Genomic DNA, 15,407 nt, shown 5'->3' with positions numbered 1-15,407 from the left:
ATAATGTGTACGCACGAAACACGATTTCCGTTGCTGCGCGCAGCACAGCTGTTGCCACAAAAGTCGCGTGCCTGCGATATCCAGAGTTCAATGCATGCCTTGAACCGCAGAGGCCACATTCACAGTGGCTGGTTGTTAGCAGCTGGGCACACGTTGAGCACAGTGATGTGCGCATTTGGGCAAGCCAGCACGTTGAGGTTCTGGCCCATTTTCACGATCCCATGATCAGCGTGAGTTAGGGCACGATATGGTGCGCACATAATCTAGGGGTCTAAGCGGTGTGCTGGAGACTGAGAGCCCGCTTGATGTATATCCTACAACTAACCCAACCTTGTCAGACTTGTTTTTTGGTTATCTGATTTAGGCAGCTATCGATGAGAAGCACCTGACGCCATCAAAATAATGGCACCATATCGTGGTGTTTAACGAAGCGTTGAATGGATGTGAACAATGGCTGCCCTGTTGTTGTTGTTGTTTGGGGGGGGGGGGCGTGGGTAGGCTTTTAATGTGACGCTCAAGTCCACTACAAAATCACGGTCACAGCTGATGCTACCGTGTTCGGTCGATCCCCTTTCAAAAACAACAACAACAACGGTTTGTCCAGCTGATTCCCCCCAGTTAAATCTCCGACGCGCCGTGCACCATCGGGTGTGTGTCGTCGTCCAGTTCAAACTCACATTTTTTTTGGGGGGGGGGGGGATGGGCAATGCTAAAAGATGGTGATGGTGGTTGCATAGCCGTCGGGGTAGCAATGCCGTTTCCGCGCAGTCTGGGGAGCTTTCTGATACCGAGAAGCGAGGGCCCTCACTTGGCAGGCAGCCCGTACAATGCGTGTTGCTCGCGACATTCCGGGTGAACGGTAGTTATTGAGTGTGGCGCGGCATTAACCTTCACGTATAGAATCTGCAGCGTGGCATAGGCACGGGCTAATGGATGGCATTTAAGGGCGATTGTGTTTTGGAAGAGTCATCGTGTAGTGAGAGCAAATGGCATGTCTAGAAATTATGAACAGACTAGTAAGCACATTTTAGACTTTTTGTTTATTGAGTCAACTTTTTAAAGTTTGGTTGATTAAAATCATATCTTTATTCCTTTTTTTTAAAGGGTGGGAACAGCAAACAAAAAGTCTGAAAAAAATAATTCATTTTTGTAGATGTATCCCATCATAATCTATGTAAAAGTACAGTGTCCATTTACACAAAAGTAAAACAACAGTTACGTAGGCAATCGGGGGGAGGGAGGGGGGGTATACGACGTCACCTATAATAAGTGTGTTAATTGTACACTGGGACACTACGGCTATGCAGCAATGCTTATTTTGGGAATTCATGAAAAACATCACAAAGCGAACCACTCTGTTGTGTACAACTGCCAGTAAATAGAAGCCTCCTCGTCCGTACCTTGCACCATTGGGCAGGCTTGCTTGGCACATGACATTGATCAAAGTTATGCACTCATGATGCCCTCTCCTCCTGGTCTAAGCTGAGAAATGTGATCGTATGCAACACATAATTTAAAATGAGTCGCAAACACCCACTATCCCAAAGAAGAGAAGCAGCTATTAGCGAAATGTTTTTTTTTGTTTTAATGTGTACCATCCGCCGACTTATCACACGAAGCTATTGACAGTCACAGCTTGAACGATGCCTATTTACCGCAGGATGAAGTTTAATACAGTATATATCACACAGAGAGCACATCTTGAGTCCAAAAGGTCACCACAAGTTGTGAAATAGAAAAAAATTCAGTACCGATGGACGGGTTGTTTTTTTCTGTTCTTCTTCTTCTTAACATGTGATGTCCATCTGTCCATTGGGAGCGATAATCCTGTAAGACATCTCCACGATTCCCTGCCGTTGCGATACAGTGTGTTTTTCACTGAAAAACAATATAATAGGTAGTGGGCATCCCTATAGAGGGACGCTCTTGTCTATACAATCTGCTCATTAGGACACAAAAATACTGTTAACTCAGTAATGTCTTCCTTTTGATGGATAGTACTTCAGCCAAGTGCTTACGCGTTTTCTCGTACTGTGTCCATTACCTTAATTTAGAAATGAGATTGTCATCGACCAAGACAAACAACAAACAACAAAATAGAGGAAATAAATAGGCTCCTCGCCATGAAACAAATGTTAATGGAAATGTCTAGCTCCATTTGAATTAGGTTCTTCTTTGGTCTACACACATACTGTAAATATGTAACTCGTAAAACGTGGATGGTGGCGTGAAAAATGGAGGTGAAAGTGCAGCCCTGCAATTTCTTCAGTCGCACCAAAGCGCTGGCAAAACAGCACCCCCACCGGAGGGAGCTCTGGAGAGCCCCTTGGCCTACTCTTCCTACGCCGGCCGCATATCTTGGAAGAGGTGGGGGGGGGGGGAGGTCACCCACAATTTTACCTCCCCCCCCCCCCCCGCTAACATGTGACCTGCCACTGACTGTGGTGGTGCACCCACAATTTATGCTGGCTGGGTGGACAGCAGAGGCCAGGGGTCATTGTAGAAACCTGCCCCCCCCCCGCCCCACACACACATTGATTCCTCTCTGCTGTGCCGGGAGATCGAACTGGCAACCTCTTGTGTCTTTTGTGTACGTGTGTGTGTGGATGTGGCATGAAATGGAACGTGATAAAAAAAAAGAACAAGGAAGCAGCTTCCTTCGGTACCGTTAGCTGCTCCAGGCTCCTTTGACACCAAAACTTAGTTGATGTTTATTGGTTTCCACCTCATATATAATAGTACATTGACACTGGGGGCAAGGGAATGTGGTTCTTTATTCCTCCTCCCTTTCAAGAATTTCAGATTCGTCTCCTTGCTGTCTTAGAGCACTGACTGCAGTAGTCATTTCCGATGACACAGACCCGACTTGTTCGATTCACGGCAATTTTGGACACGCAAATCAGCAGTGTCCATAACGAGTGATGAGCGCAGTGTGAACGCTACTTTCTGTCTTGTGCTGCCCGTGAAAAAGATCCAATCAAGTTCGCCCCTTCTCCTTTTGTTATGATGATTGCTCCCCCACCCCCGACCACGTATATATTCTTTATTACAGTGTTGTTATTATTATTTTTATCATTGTTGTGCCTCAACCCACAGGGTGTCACAAATATATCCACATTCTTGTGCGTGTGGCATCCTCAACCCTTTCTGGGAAACGTTCCGTAAAACATCAGCCAATCGCCCCGGTGGTGATGCACCCCCATTGCTGGCCACGTGGCTTTCTCTCTCTCGCTCTCGCTCGCTCGCTCGGCTGCTGGGTCCAGCGCACAGGTAACCTGCCGCGGCTCTTCAGGAAGCAGAGTCCCTTAGAAGCTGTTCGATCTCGGCCACGACCTGCGTGGCGTCCAGACCCTCCCCTCGCGTGCCGTGCCTTTCCCGGCTGGCCAGCATGGCAGGCTCGGCGTCGGCCTCTTCCAGTTCGGCGCACGAGGGCTCCGGTATAGGAGCGAGCCGCCTGGCGGAGAAGGGCAGGCTCGTCGGGGCGAGGTGAGCGTTGTTCAGCGGCGTCGGCGCGACATTGTTGGGTACCGACGGGCCGGCGCACTCTTGGCACGGTATCGAGGCGCTGCCGTCGCTGTCGTCGCTGGGCGTCGTCGTCGACTTGCCGTTGTTGTTGCCGTTGTTGCCGTTGTGGTCGGCGTTCGGGTGCCGCGGGGGGCTCTTTGCGGCGGCGCCGGCGGCGTACGGAGCGGCGCCCAGACGCAGCGTGTTTGGACGCGACCCCGGCACCGGCGGCCGCTCGGCGGACGAGCCGGAGGCGTTCGCGGCGGGGCCGGTGAAGGCGAGGTAAGGCCGAGAGGTGGCGCCGGGGCTCGGGGTGGGCGCCCCGTCCGAGTCGTCCTTGCCGAACGTGGAGAACGTGCGCCGGGGGAAGTCGCGGTGGGGGCCGCCCGCCGGGGCGTCGCCCGTCGCCACGGCCACGTAGACCCCCTCATGGCACGCGCCGCCGCCGGGCCTGCCCTCGGCTCCGTTGAAGGCGGGCATCCAGCACCGGTCCGAGTGGCCCAGAACCTTGCACTCGGGAGTGCAGTTGGAGTGGACGTCGCCGTCACCTGCAAGAGATTGCGACGTCTTCACTGCCACGCTCTATTGCCCGAGTCGTCATCGTCGTGAGCCACGGCCAATCCACTGCTGCGTGAACGCCTCCCCAAGCCGCCGCTGCCACCGCCTTTTCAGTACGTGCGTACGTACGTTGAACTTCTGTCACACCGTACGTAGCTAACCGTGCCAATTGGAGGATTCTCAAAATCCTGCGATGTAATGATTGCAACAGGGATGATTTCGTCGCTCCATCTCTGCTCTCGGATGAACTTCCATACTTTGACCACCACGACTCCACCGTTATTCTTGACCATCGGCCTACGTTCTCCTACGAGCAAAGTGTCCTGCCCAAGCCCGCTTAACTTTCTTAACAGGTTTGAATTGCGTCATTATCCTCGTGTTTATTTTCCTAGTCGCTATTGTCGCACTTGCTGTTTCTCGGCGTAGATGCGTGGCAGAGATGCGTGCTTGATGGCACGTTTCCCGAGTTTGCATTGTTCCATCTTAGTCCTGACACCCGAGTTGTAATTTCCCCTCAAAATACAGCCTCCAGTTCTCTCTATTGTTTGCTGAAGTTTTCTTCACGCATAACATTCACCCTCATTGTAGTTACCTCTCCCCATTCGCCAATAGTTGCCATTGTGTGAAGGAATGTGCAACGAATACCAAGGTGTTTCACAACAACAGTAACAAGATTATTCTTACAGAATTCACCAATATTCTGAACGGTGAAAGAAAAAAAATGTCAAAAGGGTTTTTTTGCACGGGCAACTGAAATAGACAGCGTCCATGACATGGGTCCTGCAATATTGGTCTTTTTAACGTGTGATTCTTTTTTGTTCTCTCTCGTGTTTTTAGCTTGCTTGGCTCAATTCTACATTCATTTTCAGCTGGATAATCTAGATTAGATACCATACACACATATATATGAAAAAGCCACTCGGCAATAAATAGCGCGGCATATAATTAATGCATTAAATAATAATGCTTTATGTGCGGCTTTGCATGCATTAGCACGCTTCGAGCAATGCGATTAAAACATTCTGCTCGTCCCAGAGATGTAATGAAAATTTCCACTTTTTATGCGTATCACAAGGGTTGTGCGGGGAGAGAGCGAGAGGGGAGAGAGCGAGAGCCTTCGCCTGGGCCTCCTCGCATCTTCGAATGGCATCAAAGCTTGGCACGAATCTCTTAGCGCTGCGAAAACGCATTATGGACCCTCCACGCTCCGCTGCCCTTGCGCCAGCGATCAAATAGATGCATGAAAATATACAAGCGCAATTCCGTTTATCTGCGCAGATTTTACGGAAGGGGGGGGGGGAGGGTGTGGGTCGCCCTGGCGAGCATTGTTCTTCTGAGCGACGAACCGGACGGCACCCCCCCCCCCCCCCCACCGCGCGCTCGCCGCGCCAGTACCTTGCTCTTCCCGAGGCCCGGCTGCGGCGGCGGCGCCGTCGTCGGTACAGCCGCGCTGTGGCTGCAGCGGGACGGTCTCCTTGGCCGCCACCTCGCTGTAGGAGCCTCGCGTCGTGTCCTGGTCGCTGTCCCCCGGGTCGCTGTCCCCATGCCCGCTGTCCTTGAAGCTGAGCCGGTCCGCCTCCTTGCACGACAGGCTGCTGGCCAGGGAAAAGGGGGGCAGGCGGTGGGGGGGGGACACTCTGGGTCTGATGGGCGCCGCTGCAAGCTTACAAAGAGGTTGAGTGTCCGAGCACGTGCAGAGATTTCTGGAGCGAGTCCCAAATCCTTCCAAAACGCTGTCATGTGCCGTATTAGGAGAGAGTTGTCTATGAGGTAAAGGATATTTTAAGACCTTACGGCTGAGTTTTTTTTTATTTTCTCAAAACAAAAAAAATGCCGTACATTCTTTTGATGTGAATAGACACACACTCCACATTGTGCCAACATGGCTCCGGATAACAACGAGCCAAGGCCGAAACAGTGAGCTTTAAACTTTCAAACTGAAGGCGATAGTCGCCAGCGTTTATTTTTCAGATTGATAGGCATGGGAATTTTTTTTTATGTTGGATTTCCCACACTCGGCATTTAATTGAACGTTTGTCGCATTCCAACTGTTTAGCATTTGGCAGGAAATATGGCCACCTGAAAACACGGGATTCTGCCAAGCCACAATACCGCCTTCCCATTGCTCCTCTCCCGTGGTGTTGTTATGGATATTAGCTTCGTCTGCAAATTACCAGCGCAAAACGGAACTTAATTTGGAGGCAAGGTGCTGAAAATATTACGGGTATCGCGTGCGTGACGTGTTAAACGCTCACCTTCTAGACGACTGCTGCTGCTGCTGTTGCTGCTGCTGCTGTCGATTGAAATGGTTGTTGGGCTCCAAGAAAAAGCGAGACCTCTGCAAAAGAGCAATGGGGCATGCCATCGTCATTCACACACTTCGAATTCACGATCGCGTATGGGCAGACGCTGCATATGTGCACGTGAAATTTGTTAGTTTTGTATATCGCCACTGCATGCCATTTCCTTCACTTCCATTCTCACCACGGAAGATTGCAACATTCACCATTTTGTTTAGTAACAGGAGCAATCCGTACGAAGCAGGGTTATTGTGCCAACGTTAGCGCCCGACGTCTGTCCACGAATAGGAACGCAGACTCTGAACCCCTTGTCGAGAGAGCGCAAGCTCGCACGTTTGAAAACGAGTCCTCGCCGGGATCACGTGATTCCTGTTTTTTTTAAACGTACATGAAGCTCGCCAAAAGGAGCGCTCGGATCTCAGCAAGCGTAATGATGGCAATCCGTATTCTTCGAATGTGCCTCCTCATTATATCCGCTTCTGAGTCTCTTAAACATCTGCCACCAGCAGATCCCACAGACTCCTGGGTCCCCCCTCCCCCTGTCGTGTTGCTCAACCCTCGCCAGTCCGAGCGGCAAATGCGATCAACATATGCCCGCTGATTGACGCACTCTGCACTTGGTTCCCTTGGGGACGTTGGTTTGCGTAGAGGTCGAACCATGAACCCACCACCCCCCCCCCCCCTCCCGGTATTGTACCTCCCCTATTCAGTTGCTTCACATTATAATTGCTAACCGGAGCAAAACGCATGGAGATGAAATTTGAGCAAAGTCAATCAGTCATACACAATGCGCCTATATTTGATACTTGATTGCAATTTAATTACGCGGACAGTCTACGGAGATATGTATGGAACAAAAATTAATTATTTCCCCCTCCCCGTGCACGCTGCATTGTGCGTAACGCACACTTGGTGGAGGGGGGGGGGGGGATGATGAATCGTGATGGATGATTGATTTTCGATATTTATGAAGTCATTGCCGGGGCAGTCGCGGAGGGAGAATTCAGCGGAGAGTACTTCGCGGGCCTCCGCGGGCCGCGCGGTAATTTAAAAAATGGGGCCGTCTCGCATCGTTCACCTGTGCGGCGGGCTGCGTGAAGCCGCCTAGCAGCAGGTCAGGCTGGCCAGACACACCGTTGAGAGCGTGGCACGGCAGGGGCTTGCGAGGCGCTGGCGCCGCCGACGAGCCGTAGGCGGGCGCGGGCGCCTTGCGGTACACGGCGGCGTCGTCCCCGCGCGCGTCCCCGGAGCCGCGTGTGCCGCCCGCCGCCTCCGAGGGCAGGAACGACTGGTACTCGTAGGTGTGCAGCGCGATGACAGACGCCAGGTCGGCGTCGGAGCCCGCCTTGCTGCAGGCGGCGGCCTCCAGCTCGTTGCGCACCAGCGTCACGTCGTTCTTGCGCGGGCTCGGCTGCGCGCTGGACTCGGCGGCCGCGCGGCAGTTGTAGGTGCGCATCTCCTTGTTCTCCCGCTTGCAGCGCAGCGCGATCATCACCATGGCCACGAGCAGGACGCACGACACGGCGCCCAGCGCCACGATCACGATGAACGACGTCGTGAAGGCGCCGTCCGCCCCGCCGGCGCCGCCCCCGCCATTGCCGCCGACGTCGTCGCCGGAGCTGCCCAGGAGCCGGCCCTCGGGACGCGCGTCCGTGACGAGCACGCGCACCGTGGCCGTGGCGGTGAAGGCCGGCTCGCCCCCGTCGCGCACGGCGATGGCCAGCTCGTGCCGCGCGTGCTCGTAGGGCAGCGCCCGCGCCGTGCGCACGTCCCCGTTGGAGGCGTCGATCCGGAAGAGGCCACGGTCGTTGCCGCGCGCGATCGAGTAGCTCAGCCGGGCATTCTCGTTGCCGTCCCCGCCGTCGTCCACGTCGCCGCCGCCGGCGCCGTCGTCGTCGGACGCGCGCACCTGCGTGACGAGCGTCCCGGCGCGGGCGCCCGGCGCCACGTACACGTCGGCCGTGCCGTTGGCGTCGAGCGGCGGCGCGACGACAACCGGCGCGTTGTCGTTGACGTCGCCGATGACGAGCGCGACGGCCGCCTCGCCGCGCAGAGGCGGCGCGCCGTTGTCGCGCGCCTGCACGCGGAACTCGAGCCGGCGCGCGTGCTCGTGGTCGAAGGCACGCAGGGCGTAGAGGGCGCCGCTCGCCGGGTTGATGGACACGTAGGTGAACACCGACATGCCGTCGATCTGCGAGTCCACGATGGAATAGGCCACCTGCGCGTTCTGCTGCGCGTCCGAGTCGCTGGCGCTCACCGAGCCGATGTAGGCGCCGGGGATGTTGTTCTCGGGCACGTGCAGCTCGTAGGCGGAGCGGGAGAAGCGCGGCGCGTTGTCATTCTCGTCCGTGACGCGCACCGTGAACGTCTTGACCGACACGAGCGGCGGCACGCCGTTGTCCCGCGCCACCACCGTCAGGTTGTACTCGGCGGCCGCCTCGCGGTCCAGCTGCGTCGCCGTCACCAGCGTGTAGTCCTCGCCCCCGTCCGAGGCGCGCAGGGCGAACGGCAGCGCCGCGCCGGGCCCCACGGCCGACGCGCCCTCGAGCGTGCAACTCACGCGCCCGTTGGCGCCCGAGTCGCGGTCCTTCACGCGGACGAAGGCCACGAAGGCGCCGGGCGGGACCCCCTCGGACACGCCGATGACGGCCGCGCCGCCCGTGCCGCCGCCGCTGCTGCCGCTGCCGCCCTGGCCGAGGATGAGCACCTGCACGTCGGGCGCGTTGTCGTTCACATCGAGGATGCGCACGAGCACCTCGCCGTGCACGGGGATGGAGTTGGGCCCCCGGTCGCGCGCCTGCACGTAGATCTCGTAGGCGTTGGCCTCCTCGTAGTCGAGGGCGCCCTTGAGCGTGACGCGGCCCGAGCGCGAGTCCACCGCGAAGAGGTCACGCACGCGTGGCGCCACGTGCGCCCCCAGCGCGTACACCACCTCCCCGTTGGCGCCCTCGTCCGGGTCCGACGCGTTGAGCTGCACGACGGGCGTGCCCACGGGCGCGTTCTCGGGCACGCGCGCCTGGTACACGGGCCGGTCGAACGTGGGCGCGTTGTCGTTGGAGTCGAGGACGCGCACGGTCAGCAGGGTGGTGCCGGTCAGCGGCGGGTGGCCTCCGTCGAGCGCTGTGAGCACGTACGTGTGCACGGCCTGGCGCTCGCGGTCCAGCGCGCGGCGCACCACCAGCACGGGCGCGCGGGCGCCGCCGCCGCCCGCCGGCTGCACGTCGAGGGCGAAGGCGCCGTCGTCGGGCTCCATCGCGTAGCGCCGCAGCGCGTTGGCGCCTGCGTCCGGGTCGTGGGCGCCCTCCAGCAGGAACCGCGTGCCGGCCGCGGCGCTCTCGGTGATCTCGAGGAGGGCGCTCTCGGCCGGGAAGCGCGGCGCGTGGTCGTTGACGTCCAGCACGTCGACGTGGACGCGTGCCAGCTCCATGGGCCGGTCCAGGACGGCCTCGAGCAGGAGGGCGCAGCCCGAGTCGCCGGCCACCCGGGGGCACACGGCCTCGCGGTCGAGGCGCCCGCGCACCCGCACCTCGCCGCTGTCGGCGCTCACGACGAGGTAGTCGGAGGCGTTGGTGCCCTGCAGCGCTCGGAATCCGCGCGCGTGCAGTTGCGCGGCGGTGAGGCCCAGGTCGCGGGCCAGGTTCCCCACGAGCGTCCCCGGCGGCTCCTCTTCGCGGACTGAGTAGCGCAGGGCCGACGAGTGGGCGGAGGCCTGGGCGGTGGCGGCGGCGGCGGCGGCGGCCGTGACGGCGCAGCGCAGGCAGCACAGGCAGAGGAGGGCGGCGAGGAGAGGATCCATTTCCCCGGGGCAGGGCGCGCCGGGGCACGACGCGCGGTGAAGATCGACCGCCGAGCTGCGTGCGTGGACAGCGCCGGCTGAGGAATCAGAATTGCGGGGAGATAAAGGGGGAGGGTCGGGCAGGAACACGGAATGATTAATGATGACAAAAACAGGTTATGGGGAAATAGGTTTTGGGGGGAAAAAACCCTGTGAATTGTGCTTTTTAATGCCGATATTTTCAGTTGTGGAAAATAAAATTGCGATGTGAAAATGTAAAAATGAATAATGCATAATCAATAGCTATTACCAGAATGAATGGGGGTGCTAATTTTTTCTTTCACTGTCCGAAACATTGCGTGCCATTCACACGATTCGAAGGTCGCAAACCACAGGGTGCAATCTGCGACCGCGTTTGTGCGACACCTCGCCGCAGCCGCCGCGAGAGGCCCCCTCCAATCAGGGGCGCATTGTTCGGCAACTTGTACCGTCGGTGAGCACAGCCGAATCTCCCGTATACTCTCCGAGGAGCCGCTCTCTGTTCACTTCTGTGGGCTCTCGACGAAGTCAAACGGTGCAGCATTGGTGGCGGGCGCGCGGTCACATGTGGTCATGCCACGTACGCATCGCCGGAATACGCCAACGTTTTACGCTCCGAGCTAATGCGGAGCATCGTTAAATGTTGCCCCCACCATACCGAATACGGTCGTGGTTGTTCCAAGCAAAGTGACAAGCGTGGGGGATATTTAGGTCAACGTATGCGCGTTGACAAGGCCGTTGGGTTTTCTTCCCATCGTGCCCTACTCATAAGTACGTCAGACTCCCCTCCTGCTTGTCGTGGCCAAAGCCATTGTTACACTTAAGCAGCGTGAACAAAAACAACAACAAAAAACATCGGCCCAAATTTCCATTCATTGCGAGAGTGGAGGAATGGAAATGGTGGAATGGAGCGGTCGTGCATCGCACGTAGCATGAACGCTCCTCGGCATACACTCTCACACTCGGGGGGAGGGGGGGGCAACATGGGCCAGAGACACGGTGGCCGACACAACATTCATCGTCGAAATATCTGTTTTGTAAACGGGCTCATGTATCAGATTACGCGTGTCCGGTATCACTACGTCAGCAGAATAGGAAGCATGAAAAACAAACAGTGGATAGATAAAAGCCATATTGAGCTACATACTTATTAGTGTACCCCTTGCAGCAACAATCTAGTTAATTGCTCTAATATATATATCAGGCTGCAGGTAATTGACAATTACTGACATTTACATCAGGCTGTAGCCATGGCAGCCATTTGTACTGCTTTACACACCAGACGTCGGTATAACAGGCCATCATTGAAGTTAGTACCCCTAGAATTACCCAACACTTAAAACACGCTGCAACGTCGCATATCTGCTCGCTGGGGACTTAATGTATATATGTGGATGAGGTGAAGAGTTCAGATATGCAAACATCTATTTAAAGTCACATTTACACTGTGCACAACGCACCGCTGCTGAGTGTGGGCGGATATGCGACGTTGTACTGAACTGAAAACGTGTATAAAGTGGCAACACGGTGCGGCGGTGGTCATAACGCTGCCAATGGACAGACTGCAGCCCGTTGGAACACTAGTACACTAATCATTATCCACAGGCTCGCTGACAGGTGTTGTCGGGTTTTGCAAGATAGGCTGTAAATGCGAAATCAATGGCAGAAATATTTGATCCCAACAGCGACCCGTGCACTTCCGTGCGCGTGATGAAGCTACGGGACGGCCCACTCCTCTGGTTTTTTATTCGAAATCGCATCTTCGTACGGGGCGCAGCGTCTCTGTCGGTCTCTGCAATAAAGCGCTCTCGTTCGGTCCAAGAAACAATAACCATAAACAAGGAGGGGAGGATGGGCCTGGCGCAATCATTAAACTGCGAGGACAAAAAAAAAGCCAACCGTGAAATTAACAGTATCTTAGCCACCACCTGGACGCTAATTAAACTCAGTGCATGTCGGAAACAGAAGTAATAAGGCTATGCCACCAATAGGCAGCGCCGTGCTGTTCTAGAGTACACCTCAAGAAGACCCAACAACATCTATATGAACGGAAATAACAAATGATCGCAAAAGCATGCGCCCGAAAAGCGCACGAGGCTTACGTATGGGCTGAGGCATTTGGAGCGCAAGGTTCCCCTTGCCGTAAGTTAAATAGTTGTGTAAACGCGTGTTCGTGGGAATAGCGCTGTGCCAAGTCCCCATAGGGCGTCACGACGTGCAGTGTGCTACAACCACGCGCGCGCTACACAGAGTGCCGAATAAAATACTCGGGCGCGCTAATCCGGCAGCGAGATTGCTGGCTTGGCTCACTGAGCAGCAGGCAGCGGATTCGCCCTTTTACCATAGCCGAGGGTGGCTGGTATCCGTCGGGTAATTTTTTTCTTTTTGGCAGGAGTAGCAAACAACCCAAAAAAAGTGTGAAATTATCCCGACTGGAAATCAGACCAACGGAATCAATTTTCATGATAGATGTAATCCTGGCCTTATCAATAATAGAGCACCACACATTCCTTTTATTGCGTCTCGGACTCCCTTTCGCATTTCATCTCAGGGTTCCTTTCCATTTCGTTCCTCGTGCCTCATTCATTGCTGGCATTTAAGATGCGAATAGAAAGTAAACGAAACGCTCGCTTTTGTGTCGACGCCGTCCGCTCACCGGGGTTCGTTCGTCTTAACATCCCAGGACCACACGCAATATTGGCATGCTTCGCTGAATTCTCAAATGTGTTGATAAGGCATCTGTGTTTTGTCGAGGCGTGTGGTCAGAATTCAAATGAAGACCTATGGAAAACCCACGCCCCCACCCCCACCTTCTCCCCCCCCCCCCCCTCCGCTCCTCAGTCCCCAATGACTTTTAATAAGGCGTCTTATTGTCGCAAGAGGCAGTGTCCTTTATCATGTTCATATCCGACAATGCCGAGTGGATAAGACATCTGGACGAGATAAAGTTTGCTGTAAAGGCCGTGCGCACTGAGTAACACAGCGAGGCGTGTGTCCGGCTCCGTACACACATTGATTACATAATGAACACGTTTCGGAAGAACCTGAAATCAAAGTTGCTCCAGATGACGCGCTCGATCCTGATTTTTTTTGTAGTTTTGTAGCCAAATAAAAAAGGGGGAAAAGAACACAACGGGGGTCCGCGCTTGCTCAAAAAAATTAAATAGTCACGGCCATGATCGCTTTGTCTTCAAAAAAACAACAACAAGAACAAAGCCATGGAATTGGGTATAGTTTGTGAAAGAGCACGACGCCGCGCCGAGGAGAATGACAATGACAATTTCACGAGATAACAAAAAGGCGAGTGATGTAGCCTCACGGATTGTCCGGGCGCCGTCATTGGCGCTCGGAGCGAGCCGGGCTGTGGGGTGGTGGTGGTGGGGGGGGGGCAGCGTCCTCAGTGGAGCGCAATGAAGCGACGGAGAGCGGCAGTGCGTCGTGTGCTTGCTACTGAACGCGCTATGACCAACGAATGAACAGAGGATGACATTACACCCCGTCCATTCGCATGGTTGGGATTTGCGTTGGCTCGCCAACGCAAAACCGGACACTCGGCACCGAAGCGAGCCGCGCACACAAACCCAGAAGACACCAAACACAACAAAAAGCCCCCCCCCCCCCCATGAAGCTATTTGGCATGCTGTTGGGACAAGTGCTTTTAACGAGCATCTACGAAGGCCGAGTACAACCAGCAACCATGCCCGGCCGCCTTTGTCTCCCTAAATTGTGAATCAATTTGGAATTAAATTATTTACAAAACCGCACCACCGGGTTGAGTCGACCTGGGGGGGAGTGGGGGGAGAATCCCAGCTCCGGTTCGCTGACAATCGCCACTGATCTCGTTACGCGGACACAAACTCGCAGCAGCAGGCACAGAATCTTACCCCGTTCTCAGCGGCGGCGCCGTGCACTTGGAGGACTCTGCTCCGCCGGCTCCTTGGGATGGCGGTGGCTTGAAGGGTTGTCGCGCGGGTCAAGGCGACGTCCTCGCTCTCGATGTTTATTCCTCCACGGCCCCTCGGGAGGGTGACTTACGGGCGAAACGCATCGTCTCACGCGAGCCCGGAGCCCGTGTCGGAACGGGAGCGCAGTGAAGGATGGTGAGTTTCTCTCCCTCTGGCACTCGCTCGCTCTCTCTCTCTATCTGCTTGCCTCTCACGCTCCCCCGTCGCGCACTCGCCCAGAGCGCACAACACTCGGTCCCGAATTAATTGCCAAGGGACCCCGCGCACGCGAGGCTTTGCGGGAAATTAATTACGATTAATAATATTCTTATTATTTTATCGCCGCTACGGGTATTGAATTGCCGTCTACTACCTGCACAGTTGCAGGCGGCGGCGGCGGCGGCGGTGGAGAATAATAATAATAAAAAACTATCAAGCAATGGGTAGTAATGAAGACAAACGAGAGAGAGAGAGAGAGTGGAGAGGAGAGTCCTGGGTGCTATCCCAAACGCGGCGGGTCTCGGTGTTTGGGAGCGCATTCGAATCCCGTAAGCGGGCGAGATGAGCGCTTTAGCTCAGGCGCAGCAGCCTATTGCGGTGAGACACACGCGCTCGGAGCCAATCACGTCTCTCTCCGCCCGTGCTTGTGGCCATCCCACCATTATCCATTCCTCTCCCTCTCCTCCTCCTCTCTCCTCTACAGCACCCCCACCCCAAACCCTCGCTACCCCTCCCTCACTCACTTCCCCACTCGCTCCCTCCGTCCCTTACTTGCCCCCCCACCCCCCATCGCACCCTCCTCCTTTCTCCCTCGCTACCATCTGTCACGGCTGGGGGAGAGAAACGACGGCGGGATTTGGATGAGTGATGAATGGGGAGGACGCGCCAGGCTTGCCACACGCTGTCGTGCGCGTGGAAGGGGCCGGCGTGCTTTGCTAAATACGCCGCTGTACGGCGCGGCGCTACAGGTCACCCTGGCGGAACGGGGCTCCCTGCACGCCACATGCCCGGAGACTCGCTGCGGAAATCCATCACTGAAGCCGCATTCTCACTGTAACCGGTTTCTCTCATCGCACACCTCCCCCACCCCACCCGAACTCCCTCCCCGCCTTCTCATCCGCGTCGTCATACCCTGCCGCGACGCATCTACGTATCTCTCGCGAAAGTTGCATCTGTAGAGGGGCCATTGCCTGAAACGTTAGCCTTGTAAGTGTTATAACCGCGGGGGGGTTCGCGGTTGGTGGTGTTGTTGTTGAGGCTCTCCGGTGGAGTTTAGAGTTGTGGCGC

General features: G+C 55.7%; 1 protein-coding gene across 1 annotated transcript; it reads right to left on the bottom strand.

Moving 5' to 3' along the window:
* Positions 1 to 1,021: 1,021 nt before the first annotated feature.
* On the bottom strand, positions 1,022 to 14,768 carry LOC133343000 (protocadherin-10-like). Its single transcript, XM_061552422.1, has 5 exons — positions 14,061 to 14,768; positions 7,441 to 10,235; positions 6,318 to 6,400; positions 5,458 to 5,654; positions 1,022 to 4,052 (listed from the first exon to the last, which is right to left on the bottom strand). Exons 2-5 carry the CDS (start codon positions 10,156 to 10,158, stop codon positions 3,289 to 3,291), a joined length of 3,762 nt encoding a protein of 1,253 aa, XP_061408406.1. The 5' UTR covers positions 10,159 to 10,235; positions 14,061 to 14,768; the 3' UTR covers positions 1,022 to 3,288.
* Between the last annotated feature and the right edge of the window lie 639 nt (positions 14,769 to 15,407).

This window comes from Lethenteron reissneri, chromosome 16 (assembly GCF_015708825.2).
Source record: "Lethenteron reissneri isolate LAM-NWPU_2019-01 chromosome 16, ASM1570882v1, whole genome shotgun sequence".
NCBI classification, from domain to species: Eukaryota; Metazoa; Chordata; class Hyperoartia; order Petromyzontiformes; family Petromyzontidae; genus Lethenteron; species Lethenteron reissneri.
This window is presented reverse-complemented; position numbering and strand designations above follow the sequence as displayed.